General features: G+C 41.7%; 1 protein-coding gene across 1 annotated transcript; it reads right to left on the bottom strand.

Annotated features, from left to right (window-relative positions):
- Nucleotides 1-13,856: 13,856 nt before the first annotated feature.
- LOC145399270 (uncharacterized) lies at nt 13,857-15,683 on the bottom strand. The gene is made up of 2 exons (XM_080271949.1): nt 15,659-15,683; nt 13,857-15,229 (listed from the first exon to the last, which is right to left on the bottom strand). The coding sequence occupies exons 1-2, from the start codon at nt 15,681-15,683 to the stop codon at nt 13,857-13,859; spliced, it is 1,398 nt and encodes a 465-aa protein (XP_080128075.1).
- Between the last annotated feature and the right edge of the window lie 653 nt (nt 15,684-16,336).

Genomic DNA, 16,336 nt, shown 5'->3' on the forward strand with positions numbered 1-16,336 from the left:
GGCAGGCTAGAATTAACAAAGTTATGTTCCAATCACCAGGCTCGGTTTGGGCAAATCACCAAAGATGAGCGGAAAATTTGTGAAAAAATCATATTCTAAGATGGTCTCCATCTGTTTTGTGCACAAGATGGTGTCCGTTGAAATTCAAAATTGCACTAAAAAAAAATAAAAAAAAAAATAACAAAGAGAAGGGAAGGGGGGGGGGGCAAAATAAGGTGATATTGTGTCTCCTTGATGATTACCCCTCCAAGCTTCCACACAGACATACATACTATACATGGCATTTATCTCATATCTGCCATAAAATTGTACACAGCAAAAATACCAGTCATGCAGTTTAATTCATCATCATCATCATCCATGACAAGCAGGGCCATGCAGAACTATGGAAAACCATCACAGGTAAAATCAGCCTTACAACCAGCTATTGTTCTGTTATCACAAACCAGAGGAGCAAAATCTGGATTCAAATCTGAACCAGATCAGGATCTGCCCCACGATCTATCAATGAGTACAAACAGAAGAGGCCTTAATTACAGTCAAATGTGCTAATTTGCTAATGTTCTATTCATTACATAAATTGTAATGCTCATTTTTGTGTTGAATCATCACATAATATAACAATATTATTATGGATGAAATGACAAATAATTTGAAAAGCATGACGGGATTATACACTGGAAGTTCGTTTGACCAGCTAATGCTTACATCCAAGCCTGCTGCTCACTCACGGACACAGACTTCCCCACTTTGGTATCTTACTTGTCAATCATACCAAAATCAAGACAACACATGAAGCTGTTGGGATTTACTAAGTCATATCCACAGCCTCATGGTTTCTGGCTCATCCAAATTAAGTTCTCTGACCATTTTATAACAAATGCTCTCACTTCTCTTTCTGGCAAGCTACTTACATATCCACAAATATTTTCTAGTCATACTCCACTTCTTTAATCACTAACATAGCCAGACTTGCAGCATCCTGGTTGGTGGTCATCACTTCTTTTTTTTCTTTTTCCACACTCATGCCTGCATTAGTAAAACTTAAGAGAACGGCCATCATTCATCTGGCACTCACAGGGAAATAATTTTTTCTTTTCTTGTTTGGACAGAACTACCTATGTGACCATCTTCTGAAATTTCATTCTCTTGCTATTGCACCTGTGATTGTTATTAATCCTTTGAGATTCCGAAGACGCAATTTTGAGTCATCGTAAATCCAACCATTGAGATTCTGATGACTCGAATTCGAGTCATATGAAACAACATTGGTTTTGTTGCATGTTTTCCATATCCTATCCGGGCTTGTTCTAAATACACTATCCTGTTTATCCTTTTTGAACTATTTGGTTATACACTGACAAGTATATCAGACAGATATCCATAATAAATTCGCTTTTAACATGAATAACATCAGTATTACCAGCATGGTTATCTGCCTATGTGACAGCGAGAGCATTCGCTTTTCTCTGTGAAAACTAAAGTAAATTGACATAAACTATGTATCAATGGAAAGGTACTTTACTGTAGCTTGACATGGTGCAATCAAATTTCATGTAACTCTAATACTACTTTTTTTTTTTTTTTCTATGGAAGGGTGTGCGAGTTTTCCTTTTCGGCTAACTCCTACCAGTTGTATTGGCCCTGTAGCTACCGTATTTACCTTTTTCAACCATACCATATAATAATATGGGCACAGCACATCTTGTGTCAAAGTAGATCACACTCTGAATACCTATTGGTGGCATCATCCATCCATCCATCATCCAATCTTTTGTTGCCCCATGAGGACTGTAGAAACCCAGGGCTAGGCAAGTTGGTCCTGACATTTAAAATGAGTGACCAGCCTCACTCATCCCCACATGGCATTATGTGAGCAATAAATCCCAACCACCCACTGGATATAAACCTGCACTGGCTCAATCCAATTGGAACACCTAAATTACCCACTAAACCACCATGTACAATAATTTGGTTATTTGGTTACCACCTAGCATAGTAAATGGCTTCCTGGAGTACAGGAGCCATTTGGCTTGTCACTCAGTGTAGAGTCACCCATTGGCAGAATGAAGAGGAAAGAATGAAGGAAAGAAAGTCACAAGAGGAAGGAAAGGAGGAAAGGGCAGACACCCACAGCAGCAGTACATCGAGTGAGTGTATGGTGAGTGCTCCCACCCACCACCAATTGGTGGCATCCAGCCATCACAAATGATCATCACATCCAACCTCAAAAACAACTTGGTTTACTTTCAATGCCACTTCCTTCTGTCCATGGGAGACTCTACACTAAGTGACAGGACAAATGGTTTCCTATACACCAGGAAACCATTTACTATGCTGGGTGGTAACCATATAACCAAATTATGGTGCCTGGTGGTACAGTGGGTAATTAAGGCGCTCCAATCAGATTGGGCCTGTGCAGGTTTTTATCCATGGGATGGTTGAGTTTATCGCTCACATAATGCCATTCAGGGATGAGTGAGGCTGGTCATTCTCATCTTAACCTGCCGCGTCCCATTGACGTATATATACGTCCAAACGTTTTGTGACTGTGACTCCCGTTGATGTTTATAAACGCGCCGCAATTGCAAGGTCTGTTATTTGCACATTTTACAAATTTCCCACGTGATTTTTGATACGTATACATGGGACACCTTCCTCTACCCTATACCAGGCAGGGGCAATGCCTTACCCCGCATGACCTCCCTCCCCCCGGCAGGCCATTGTCTCGGCAACTCACCTGTTACCAGTGACCTGGCTAGTAAAGACACGTCGCACCACGGTACAAAATTCAAGGCCAAAGTGATTCCCCAATCGATGACAATGTGGAGGACAAAGTTTATGTAGCATTAGAGGAAGAAATGATGATCATGTAAAGTCACCAAAAAAGGTGTGGTATGTCAATGTGTTTGGTGAGTGAAACAATGCTTATATTGCCTATATTAGTGTGAAAAGCAATAAACTCTTGTACTACATATAAATTCCTACCAAATAAATAAATAAATACCATTTATGAGTGGTTTGAAATAGTTACCCCACCCATAGAATATGTTTTCTCTGAAGCCAGGCCCCATAGAAAACACAGTGAGGAAAGGGTATTGTTACCTGTACCAGCATTTTAACCCCCTATGGGTGGGCAACTTATCAATTATACCACTGTGTGGAGCAGCATATTTTCGGAAAAATAAAGTATAAAAAAATAAGCATAAACATGCATAATTCGATGAAAATGGATAAAAAACGAAGACAAGAGGTGTTACATGCACAGTAATACATCTCTGCTGGCTGTGGGAGGAGGAGGGGAGTGAGGGTGAAGAGCGGGCAGGCAGCTAATCACCAGGCGCGCCTGGGGGGAGGCTAGCAAACTATTCATTCATTTGCTTTTTCTTCACCACTGAACACTATATTTATCATTTATGCTTTCTTTACACTATTCATTGTCTTCAAAATCTTATGTATGTGTTTTCTATTTTACTTGAACACTTATAACAATATAACTTACATATGTATATAGTATTTTACTTGAACAAATATAACAATATAACTTACATATGTATATAGTATTTTACTTGAACAAATATAACACTACAACTTATACATATATATATATATATATATATATATATATATATATATATAGAGAGAGAGAGAGAGAGAGAGAGAGAGAGAGAGAGAGACAGACAGACAGAGATATTCTATTTTACTTGTTTCAAGGTTTGAGAGAGTTGAGGGCAGGACAATAGGTGACAAGGATGCCTCATCACCCAATTTCACCAATAAATTAGGACCGAAAATGGCTGGACGTTACATAACGTCACCCGCCTCCTCACGCATGGACGTTACATAACGTCGCCCACCTGTTAGGGGTTAAACCTCAGGTGAGCGATTTCTCTTTGAATTTTCAATGTTTCTCATAATAAGCGGAGGTTTTAGTAAAAAAAATAAAAAAAATTGAAAATCTGCTGGGATTGGGGGAAGTCACTGATTAAAACTCTGCCAGGATGGGGCAGGTTAAATGTCAGGACCAACGTGCCTAGCCCTGCACTCCTACGCTCCTCATGGGGTAACACAAGATTAGATGATGAATGAATGAAAATACTTTCAACAGATTCCCGGGTCTTTTTCTTTCACAGCTATTAAAACTTTATCATACCTTGCCTTTCTGCCAAGTTCCATCATCTATCTATCTATCTATCTATAGCCCGACGCCCTAATCCCGCAAAGGGTGGCCGCAGACAAAACGCCTCCAAGTCACTCTGTCACCCACCATTTGACTCCCCTCCCCCCAAATCACCCCCCTCCCTCATATACCTCTCAACTCCATCCCTCCACCTCATCCTCGGTCTACCCCTCCCTCTCCCTCCCTCCACCTCACCTACATACACCCTCTTAGTCAGTCTTTCATTCTCCATCCTCTCCGCATGTCCAAACCACCTCAGTGTATTTCTCCTAATCTTTTCAACCACATCCACATCTACCCCACAACGTTCCTTCACTTCTTCAATCGTCAACCTGTCCCTCCATGTCACTCCACATGCTCCTCTCAAGTAACTCATTTCCACTGCTCTCACTCTTGACTTGTTCCCCTCTTGCAAGGTCCACGCCTTGCTTCCATACGTCAGGGTAGGGATCACAATACCATCATGCAGTGACTTCTTAACTTCCATACTCACCTCCCTATTTCTCATCACTGCTTTCAGTGTGCCAACAACCTTCCTTCCCTGCTGTACCCTTTCACGTACTTCATCCCCCAAAGTTCCATCCTTACTCATCACACTACCCAAGTACTTGAATGCACTCACATTCTCCATATCCTCACCATCCAACCTCACTGTACATTCTGTGACTTCATTCCTCTCAAACACCATAACTTTACTTTTGTTTACATTAACTTTCAGCTTCCTCCTCCTACACACTGTCCCAAATTCATTCACCAAACCTTGCAACTCCCATTCATCTTCACTCAACAATACTGTATCATCAGCAAACAGCAACACCGGAAGCTTCCAAATCTCACCCTCATTCATTAGGGCCACCCCCACATCCACTGCCCTACCTTGTACCTCCTTTACGACCCCATCCATATATATATTAAACAGCCATGGAGACATTACACACCCCTGTTTTAGTCCCACATTGAGATCAAAGAACTCACTCAGCTCACCATCCACTCGCACCGTAGCCCTAGCTCCCTCGTACATACTCTTCACAGCACTCAACAATTTCCTCCACTCCATATATTCTTAATACCTTCCACATACCTTGCCTATCTATTCTGTCATAAGCTTTCTCCAAGTCCATGAAGGCAGCGTACACTTTCCTTCCCTTCTCTAGATACTTCTCCACTAAACATCTTAGAACAAATATCTGATCTACACACCCTTTTCCCTTCCTAAATCCCCCTTGTTCTTCTCCAACTAGCTCCTCTGTCATATGCCTAACCCTATCAATGAGTATTCTACCATATATTTTACCAGTCACACTAAGAAGGCAAATACCCCTATGGTTACCACATACTTCTCTCTCCCCTTTTCCTTTGTACAGAGGAACAATTATACCTGATTTCCAGTCCTCTGGAACCCTTCCCTCTTCCCAAGCCAATCTACACAACTTCCATATCCACTCCACAACAATCTCACCCCCATACCTAAGCATTTCACCACACACTCCATCAATTCCTGGGGCCTTTCCCAGCTTAAACTTCTTCATCGCTTCCACTACTTCCGACCTACTGATCTCTTCCTCCCTCCTCTCATCTCTTCTTCTCCCAGCCATTCCCCAACCACTTATACTCACACTGCTCTCACTCTCTACATTCAACAAATCCTCAAAGTGCTCCTTCCATCTCCTCAATTTCTCTCTCTTCTCCACCAACAATCTATTATTCCTATCTTTCACTCCCTTACTGTTTCCCCTTTCACACTGCCTTACTTTCTTTACCTCCTTCCAAAACAATTTCTTACTCTCCCTCCATTTCACACTCAGATTCCTCCCAAACTCTTCATCCACTTTCTTCTTACTCTCCTTCACCAGTCTCTTAACCTCCCTTCTCCTGCTCACATATACCTCTCTCTTCTCTCTCTCTTCTCCCCTACCTCTACTCGCCAACCATTCACCATATGCCTTCTTCTTTTGTTCCACAGCTCGTTTCACCTCATCATTCCACCATGCTGTCCCTTGCACACCCTTGCATCTCCTCCTCACTCCACAAACCGCCTCACACGCTGCGCTTATCTCTTCCGTGAATATCTTACATACGTCTTCCACCCCTTCCATCTGCTCTAGCTCATACCTTCCCAATCTTTCTTCCACTATGCTCTTATACTCTGTCCTCTTCTCACTATCTTGCAATTTCTCCACTCTTCTCACAGGAGCTGCTTCCTCCTGTCTTCCCCTTCGCCTCCTCAACCACTTTCTTTGCAGCTCTACCTTGGCCATCACTAAGTGATGGTCCGAGACTCCATTCCCCCACCCTCTCCACACCCTTGCATCCAACACTTGTCTTCTCATTCGCTCATCCACACACACGTAGTCTATCATTGCCTTTCGTTCAACAAGTTCACCATCCATCCTCCTCATTACTCTCCATGTATACCGGTGGATCATCTTATGACGAAAGTAGGTGTTGGCTATTGTCAACCCCTTACCAGCACAGATGTCCACCAAAGAACTACCATTCCCATCTACTTCCGCTGGCACACCCCACTGTCCAACCACTCCATCCACTCGTACATTCCCGACTTTGCCATTCATGTCTCCAATCAACAGCACTCTCTCGCTCCTCTCAAACTTGTCCATACATGCTTCTACTCTTGCCCAAAACTCATCTTTCACTCTTGCCACTCGATCCTCTGTTGGAGCATACACACATACAATCGCCCATGCTTGTATACCTACTTTCATCCTCACCCATACAATCCTTGCACCCACTGTTCCATACCCTCTTATATTCTCCTTCCACTTCTTGCTTATCATCAGACATACTCCCTCTCTTGCCCTCTCATCCTCACTGACTCCCGCACATATACCTACACCGTATTCCCATTCTCTCATCCTTTCACCTTTCCATTTAGTTTCAGTCAATCCACATATATCCACTTTTGCATCCTCAAGCACCTGGACAATCTCTCTCTCTTTCACTTCATCATTCACTCCTCTCACATTCCATGTTCCTACCCTCAGAATGTCCTTTGTCCGTTCCTTAGTCGTCAACGTATGGTCCGTCCGGGTCCGAGGCGCTTTATTTGCTTTTTTAGTTAGTTCTTTTTAAGGGGTGGGGCACTAACCCACCACCATCATACCCTCTGTTTATATGCCTTCATATTATCATGCATTTAGCTGGATGTAAGGTGTTCCTATTATACTGCACATCTAGTGCATGGTAATTTGTGTGAAAGACTACACTGTCGGTGAAAAATGTACACCATGAACATATCATGTACTAATGCTATTAATAGTGACATATCTTACTTGATTTCTGCCCAATATTTTTCACGGGATACTTGACATTAGTGATCTAAGCACCCAGCTCATGCTCTACCTTGCAATTGAAGTACCCCCCTCCCCATGACAAAAATAAAGCTTGAGGAGGCAAAAGTACTATAAAAATTGTGTTCCATTAGACCTGCCCCAGTAAAGTGAAAACAAAGATTACTCTCACTACAAGGTGGAGCACTTGCCATGTGTTTAGACATAATTATCTCATAATAAAATGTCATACAAAAAGGTAAGCTGCTAACCATAGACCAACAATACATACATGTACAATATTTTTGTGTACAGATGTGCAGGATATAGTGTACCTTGCTGCCCAGTTTACTGTGTACTAAATGAATGCGCTGTACTCCTGTACAACTATCACGGTGAATAGCCCTCTCCTAATACAGTGCACTCTCAATATAATCAACTAATTTGTACCAGAGCCTTGACATTACAGCTGAACACCATGCTGTTTAGTAATTTCCCAGGCGTTGTGGCTTTTACCGAACAAAGACTGTTAAATATACAGCACTGTTTGGCCGTAACTCATACACAATAACATACAGGTAGGTCTAAATGGTTATTTTCTCAATAAATGCTCTATTTACTAACTGATGTTTTTATTCTTACCTTTCTGGGAGTAACTGCACTGCAATGAAAGACTGCAAATAGACCTCGGATAAATCTACGTACATTTGTCATTCAGTATTTACATGGAAAGTGTTGGTAAAGAAAACTGACACTGTACATTACTTGTTACATTAAATACTACTGATCAGAGAATAGCAAAACAAACAGTACAGAACAGCTGCATGTACATTAAACATAAACTGCATTCCACCACTGGCACAGTCATTGAAAACCACTATACTGTACATTGCCCATACACTACTGTACATTTGTTGTTCGGTATTTACAGGGAAAGTGTGGGTAAACTCACTGTATATCAGCTGTTACATTAAATATTGTACTGTATTACCTAACAGAGTATAGCAATGCAAACAGTACAGAACAGCTGCATGTATATTAAACATGTGTTTAATGCACACACAGTGTGTGTGTGTGTGGGGGGGGGAGGGGGGACACAATGCTGGTAGGTGTTTCCTGCGCATCCATTCTATTACTGTACCAAACGAAGTTCTTTAAAAGAACGTTCGGCCAACTCAAAGTGGTCGTTAAAACTGAAATTCATTGAAAGAGGGTTCAGTATATTAAGGGTTTGCTGTATCTAGAGTTTCATATTATTTTATCACTCATGGTTAATGGTGTCTTGGCTCAGTAGATCGTATGACATGCTACATGAGGGGTGGCCTGCCACAAGTACCAATAGTAGCTAAAGGCGCTCTACAGAACAAAGCACTTTTTTTTTTTTTTCTACAATCCACTAATAAAAATTTTCCATTACAGACGAGCAGTTAGCTGTAATTTATAAGAGTCATGTGCGCTCTCAGCTTGAATATTGCTCACCCTTGTGGAATGGATGTGGAGAGGTTGCATTAAAACAATTACACAAAATTCAGAACAAAGCTGTTAGAATTATTAACAACCATGTCATTGCAAATAAACTACCTCCCCTACAAGTACGAAGGAATGTTGCCTCCCTTGCATTATTTTACAGATATTTTCATGGCAAATGCTCAGACGAAGTTGCGTCCATGTTGCCACCTCTCCATGCCTTCCCTCGTGCTACAAGGGCATCTGGTAGCGCTCATGACTGGAACGTCACTCAGTCATATTGCAGAACTTCTGCCTATCAGAATTCTTTCATTCCCCGTACTGCATCTCTTTGGAACTCGCTTTCCCGGAGTTGTCTCCCTCCAAACTTAAACCTACAGCTGTTCAAGTCTAACCATTACAGATATTTTATGAACAGAGGCCACCAGTAAGCTGGTGTATGGATTATTTTTTTGTATTTATTTGTTTTTCCTTCCTCTGTCGTTATTAAAAAAAAAAAAAAAAAAAAAATCCAGCCTAAGAGATAAAAACATGTCTTCTCCCTCACTTGTTAGTGAATGGCACCTTGCCTGGTTAAAGCCTGATTTCTTCTACAAGTTTTGCCACATTTATCATAACTATATAATTGTTCTCACACCAGAATGAACCGTCAGGTGCCAAGTGAATAAGAATTTTTTCTACACAGTTTTCCAGTCATCACATTTCAAATTCTTTCACTCCTGAACTGATACTGGAGAGAACATAATACTGTTCACCCCATTCATCACACTTGAATTTCTTCACTCCTTAATGAATTAAACAGTGTCAGATGACATCAACTGAGTAAAACGTTTACCACATTAACCCACCCTGTCCCGTCGACGTATGGGTACGTTGCAACGATTTGCATTTGCCAGTCCCGGCGACATACCGGTACGTCGTGCAATTGCAAAGTGCATAATTTCGACAATTTTCAAATTTGGCGCTTGATTTGCGGTACGTATCCTCACATGACCTTCCTCTACCTGCCACCAGGCGGGGACACTCGGCGACCCCAAACGACCCGCGCTAACCTGCCACTCGTCCACTCACCTGGTAGCAACGGTCCTGCTCAGACATGGCTAAGAGAGGTCTCTCAGAGGGCGAAATTCAAGCCGCCCTGGACGCCTTTACAGGCGACAGTGATTCCCCAGTGGACGACGAGGTTGTGGATAAAGATTATGTGCAGCCACAGGAGGAAGAAACCACCAGCAGTGACGAGGAAGTTCCGTCTCCCAGGAAGCGGCAGTACATGACTTACCGTGCTGCTAGAGAGGGGCAGCAAGCCAAGATGCCACGTGCAACATCCTATGCCTATCCCCAACGTGATTTGGAACCAGATGACGAGGATGAGGACGATGACGGAGTCGTGGGACGTGCTGCCACGTGGTATGGACGTGAGGTAATCACTCATCGTGGCCCAGAGCGCACACCACGTCGGACGAGCAGGTATGGGCCTAGCATTTTATTTGGGGAGTTAGGAAGTGCAGTGGAGGGAATGGGAAGTGAAAGGGAAAGTACAGGGAGGATTAGGGAAAGTGAGAGTGACGTGAGTCATTGCTCTCCCTAGGTAGTGTGAGGCGGCGGAGCGTATCACGTGGGCGAGTGCGGGTGCGTTCTGTATCACGTGGGGTTATGAGGGAGGGGGAAGGTGGGGAGGAACCACTCCCAAGCATGTCTTATGCTCCCCAATATCCCCTAACAAGTGGTCGAGCTAGGGTGTGTGAGAAAGCACGTGGTGTTGTCATGAAGAGGGAAGGTGGGGAGGAACCACTCCCCAGCACGTCTTCTGCTCCCCGATATTCCACTACTTCATCCCCACAGCCCCCTAATGTTCCTCAAAGCCATAAGGGTAAGGGAAAGGGAAAGGGTAAAGGCAGAGGGAAGAGGAGTGACAGTGGGGAAGCCCTCCGCACTCCTTCTCCCCCACCAGGATCTCCTTCCCACCCAGACGAAGGCGGTGATGGGGATGATGGGGACGAGGGATTTGTGGGATGGAATTGGGAGGATGGGAGTGATTTTTCTCCCCTCATTCACCCCTTCACTAAGCAGGGGCGCTCTGGCTGCACTGCTCCAGGAATTCACCGTAATTCCACCAGGTTGGATTTTTTCCACCTGTTTTTTAGTGAGGCATTTGTGGAGCAGATTGTATACCAAACCAACCTGTTTGCAAGCACCCAGCGCCTTGAGAGTGAAAGATTGGGAACAAGGAGTAGGCATTCTATCATATATGATTACCCTGTCTCCCTTTCAGAAATGTTCCTATTTTTTGCCCTGGTCCTTCTGATGGGTATTATACGAAAGAACAGAATTCCTGCTTACTGGACTAGGGACCCTGTTATGTTTACCCCAATATTTGGGCAAGTGATGAGCCGTAATCGGTTTCAACAAATTCTAAGTCGCCTCCATTTCTATGATGCTCATGATCCTGCAAATGCGAACGACACAGATAAGATGAGGCGAATTAGATTGGTCTTTGATCACCTGAGGCAAACCTTTCATTCCTCATTCTATCCCTATAGAGACCTCGTCATAGACGAGAGTCTCGTGCTGTGGAGAGGCAATATTTCATTTAGGCAGTATATACCCGGCAAAAGGCACCGTTTTGGGTTCAAGATCTTTGTTGTGTGTGACTGTAGGACTGGATACGTGCAAGACATAGTCTTGTACACCGGTGCACAGACAGACATAATAGAAGATCGAAGTATTGGACTGTCGGGAGCAGTGGTAAAGACGATGATAGACGACTACCTTCATCGTGGTCATGTCCTCTACCTGGACAATTGGTACACTAGCCATCTTCTCGCTCGTTATCTTCACACACATGAAACTGGAGTCTGTGGAACAGTGAAGGTGAACCGGCGTCACATGGCCAAGGTAGGGTGGAAACTTGCAAGGAATGAGGTTGTCTTCTTCAAAGCCAACAACATCCTTGCAACTGTGTGGAACCACAATAGAGAAGTAAGCCTATTGTCAACGGTTCACCGCCCCTTGATGCACCGTACTGATTCAGTTGATTACCGTAGCGAGAACAGGCGTCATATTTGGAAACCTGAGTGTGTCATGGACTATAACATAAACATGCGCCTCGTGGACCAGTCAGACTCCATGATATCGACGGTAGAGTGTGCCAGGACCACGATGAAGTGGTATAAGAAACTGTTCTTTCATTTGCTAGACATCACTGCCCTGAATTAACACCACCTTCACGTCATGACAACAGGAGTTCAGGAAACCTTTGAAGGGTTTGTGAGGGAGCTCACAAGAGAGATGTTTGCACGGTATGCTGTAGAAAGGCCCCAACATCGCACCCGCACTGCCCCTATTGCACAAACTCCCCTGAGAATATCCGGCCGCCATTTCCCCACTCCTATCCCTCCCCAGCCAAACAGACCTAGGCCCCAACGCAGGTGTCACGTGTGTAGCAATTCCCGGGTGAGAATCACGACACAGAGGAAGGACACCCGCTATGAGTGCGTGGAGTGTGACGTGGGTCTCTGTATTCACCCATGTTTCAGCAAATATCACACGTTGATGCAATTCTGATATGGTGTGAATGCGACAGGACGCTGAAACTATGAAGTAAATGTGACAGACAGACGCTCAGTGAAATTATGTCATGTTGATCTCCAAATATTAATATAAAGTGCATACGGGTATAACATAAGTGCAAAAATTGTATGTAAGTGTATAAATATGCTGTTAGTGGAAACATACATAGCGAGGGTTTTATGATGCGATATTCTGTCACTCAGTGCAATAAATACGGCCCATAATTATATAATTATTATTATTGAAAATGCTTACGGGTATAAGTTCAAATTATTGTAAGTGGTGAAATATATTCTAAGTCAAATATTCATAGCATGTGTATAGAGATGCGATATCCTGAGGCTCAGTTGAATGAATAAGGCACGTAATAGTGAAAATAGAAGTCAATAAGTGGTAAAGTGTGTAATATATGTGAGGAATTAGTATATAAGTGTGTGAGTATTATGTTGGTCGAAACATTTATTGCGAGGGTATTTTCATGCGATATTTTCACGCTCACTTGAATAAATAATGCCAGTAAGTATGTACAGTGCAGTATAGGGGTGTAAACGTGTGTAATATAAGTGGGAAATTATAATTGGAGTGAATAAATAAAGTAAAAGATGAAACACGAGTGTTTGAGATCGTGGTTGCTACGTGAATATCCGCCAGCATATCGCTAAACGCCCTCGTAATGAATGAAAATAATTGAAAACATTTACAGTGGTGGAGGAAAGGTTCTATGTAAAGGGAAAAATAATAGGAAAGTGATAAAACAATTGGGTATGTTGAAATACGAGTCATAGCGAGTGCGCTTACTAAGCTGATGTGCGCTAAACTTATGCTGCATGTCATCATAATAAATGAAAACATCTGAAAACACTTACAGACAGTTGTAATTGGTAAAATGTCATTGAAACAGAAGTATACAAGTAGAAAAAATGATATGTTGACTGATACAAGAAACTTAGCATATAGCATGTTACGACTCGGACCAAACTCGCTATGCTCGCGCGATGGTACAATGCTTATTTTTCATATATATGTGTCTGAAATCCATTATATTGTTACTGTTATTGTTTATTAGTTCAAATTCAATAAATATAGAGGTGTTGTGTGTGTTGTTTCTCCCAGTATTCCTTACCATAGAAAACGTGAGCGCCTGACACATCAATGATAGAATACGATACCTGGCACGGGGGACCTCACCTGTCCTGACCACTTATAGACCACGGTAAGCCCTTTCTTGGTGATCTTCCTTCATTTCTCAACCTAAGCGGAAGTTTGAGCCAAAAAAATTTTTTTCCAAAAAGACTCGGGACTGGGGGATGTCGGAGGTGCGGAAAACCTCGGGACGTGACGGGTTAAGCACACTAGAAACTCTTCCCTTCACAATGATTTAATAGGTGTTTGGTGAGATTGCTTTTCAGACCAAACTGTTTACCACACTCACCACACTTAAAATTCTTCACTCCTGAATGAATTAATAAGTGTTTGGTGAGATCACCTTTCTGTGCAAATCGTCTACCACATTCATCACACTTGAAATTCTTCACTCCTGAATGAATTAACAGGTGTTGAGTGAGAACACACTTCCTTGCAAATCGTTTACCACATTCACCACACTTGAAATTCTTCACTCCTGAATGAATTAATAGGTGTTTGGTGAGATTACTCTTATCTGTAAATTGTTTACCACATTCATCACACTTGAAATTCTTCACTCCTGAATGAATTAATAGGTGTTTGGTGAGATCACCCTTCTGTGCAAATCGTCTACCACATTCATCACACTTGAAATTCTTCACTCCTGAATGAATTAACAGGTGCTGAGTGAGAACACTCTTCCTTGCAAATTGTTTACCACATTCATCACACTTGAAATTCTTCACTCCTGCATGAATTAATAGGTGCCGAGTGAGAACACCCTTCTGTGCAAATCGTCTACCACATTCATCACACTTGAAATTCTTCACTCTTGAATGAATTAATAGGTGTCTGGTGAGATCACCCTTCTGTGCAAATCGTCTACCACATTCACCACACTTGAAATTCTTCACTCCTGAATGAATTAATAGGTGTTGAATGAGATGAACCTTCAGTGTAAATTGTTTACCACATTCATCACACTTGAAATTCTTCACTCCTGAATGAATTAATAAGTGTTTGGTGAGATCACCCTTCTGTGTAAATCGTTTACCACATTCATCACACTTGAAATTCTTCACTCCTGAATGAATTAATAGGTGTTGGGTGAGATTAAACTTATCTGTAAATTTTTTACCACATTCATCACACTTGAAATTCTTCACTTCTGAATGAATTAATAGGTGCCGTGTGAGATTACCCTTCCGTGTAAATCGTTTACCACATTCATCACACTTGAAATTCTTCATTCCTGAATGAATTAATAGGTGTCTGGTGAGAGTACTCTTAACTGTAAATTGTTTACCACATTCATCACACTTGAAATTCTTCACTCCTGAATGAATTAATAGGTGTTTGGTGAGACTTTTCTTCCATGCAAATTGTTTACCACATTCATCACACTTGAAATTCTTCATTCCTGAATGAATTAATAGGTGTCTGGTGAGAGTACTCTTATCTGTAAATTGTTTACCACATTCATCACACTTGAAATTCTTCACTCTTGAATGAACAACTGCATGCTGGATAAGACTGTTCTTAAAAGCAAATGCTTTACCACTCTCTAAACATCTAAACTGCTTAACTTCAGCTGAGGACACTGTGTCCAGGACAGTCTCATTGTCATTGAGGAACATTTTGTCACCAACCTCACACTCTGACTGTACATCTGGTTCTTCCTTTACAACTTCCATTATTTTGTCACCCACCTCACATTCTAACTGTACATCTGGTTCTTCCTTTACCACCTCCAGTATTTTGTCACCCACCTCACATTCTAACTGTACATCTGGTTCTTCCTTTACCACCTCCATTATTTTGTCACCCACCTCACATTCTAATTGTACATCTGGTTCTTCCTTTACCACCTCCAGTATTTTGTCACCCACCTCACACTCTGACTGTACATCTGATTCTTCCTTTACCACCTCCATTATATCATTCCTTCCACCTCTCTCAACTTCCACTATACTTCAGGTACTCTACCTTGGTGTTAATCTTACTGTCTACCACCAACAGGATGACTTACCTTCACTGTACCAATGCTCAGTCATCAGCTGCTTCCATTACAATGAACAATAACTGTCAAAAATTCATCACTATTACTGGATAATAATTGTAATTACATAAAATGGATGAAATTTCAACACAAACTATTCTTCCTATAACTCTTTGGCTGCAACCTATCATTATACGGCCTAAATTCTTAAAAAATGAATGTGCTAATTATAACTTTGTTGTTACTTTTCCAACAGGAAATGACCATGAAGTTTCCATTTTTTGTGTGTGATAATGGTCAAAAATGCATCTTTCTCTACGAGAAAATTGTGATTCTCTGGGAAAAAAAAAAAGCAATAATTTTCGCTATTGTGTAATTTTGCAATAATGATGAGATTTATGTCAAGCAAGGTTTTTCATTTGTATATCTACACTACAAACATGTACACTGTTTGATGGCACATAAGAGATCAAAATTTATCGTTCATGTACAAAAAAATTGTAATATTCTGAGAAAAAAATGCAAAAATAGTTTTTGATATTCTCTATATTTGCTATAATGACGAGATTATTTACTTCAAGCAAGGTTTTTCACTTGTATATGTACACTAGACACAATGTTCATTGGCACATAAACGAAATAAAAACTTACTGTATTTATACAAAAACAACAGATGTGTGGAAGGAAATTTGTTTTTTTCAGCTGTGG

Source organism: Coenobita brevimanus, chromosome 48, assembly GCF_032717465.1.
Source record: "Coenobita brevimanus isolate Jiangsu-jjx chromosome 48, ASM3271746v2, whole genome shotgun sequence".
Lineage (NCBI taxonomy): Eukaryota > Metazoa > Arthropoda > Malacostraca > Decapoda > Coenobitidae > Coenobita > Coenobita brevimanus.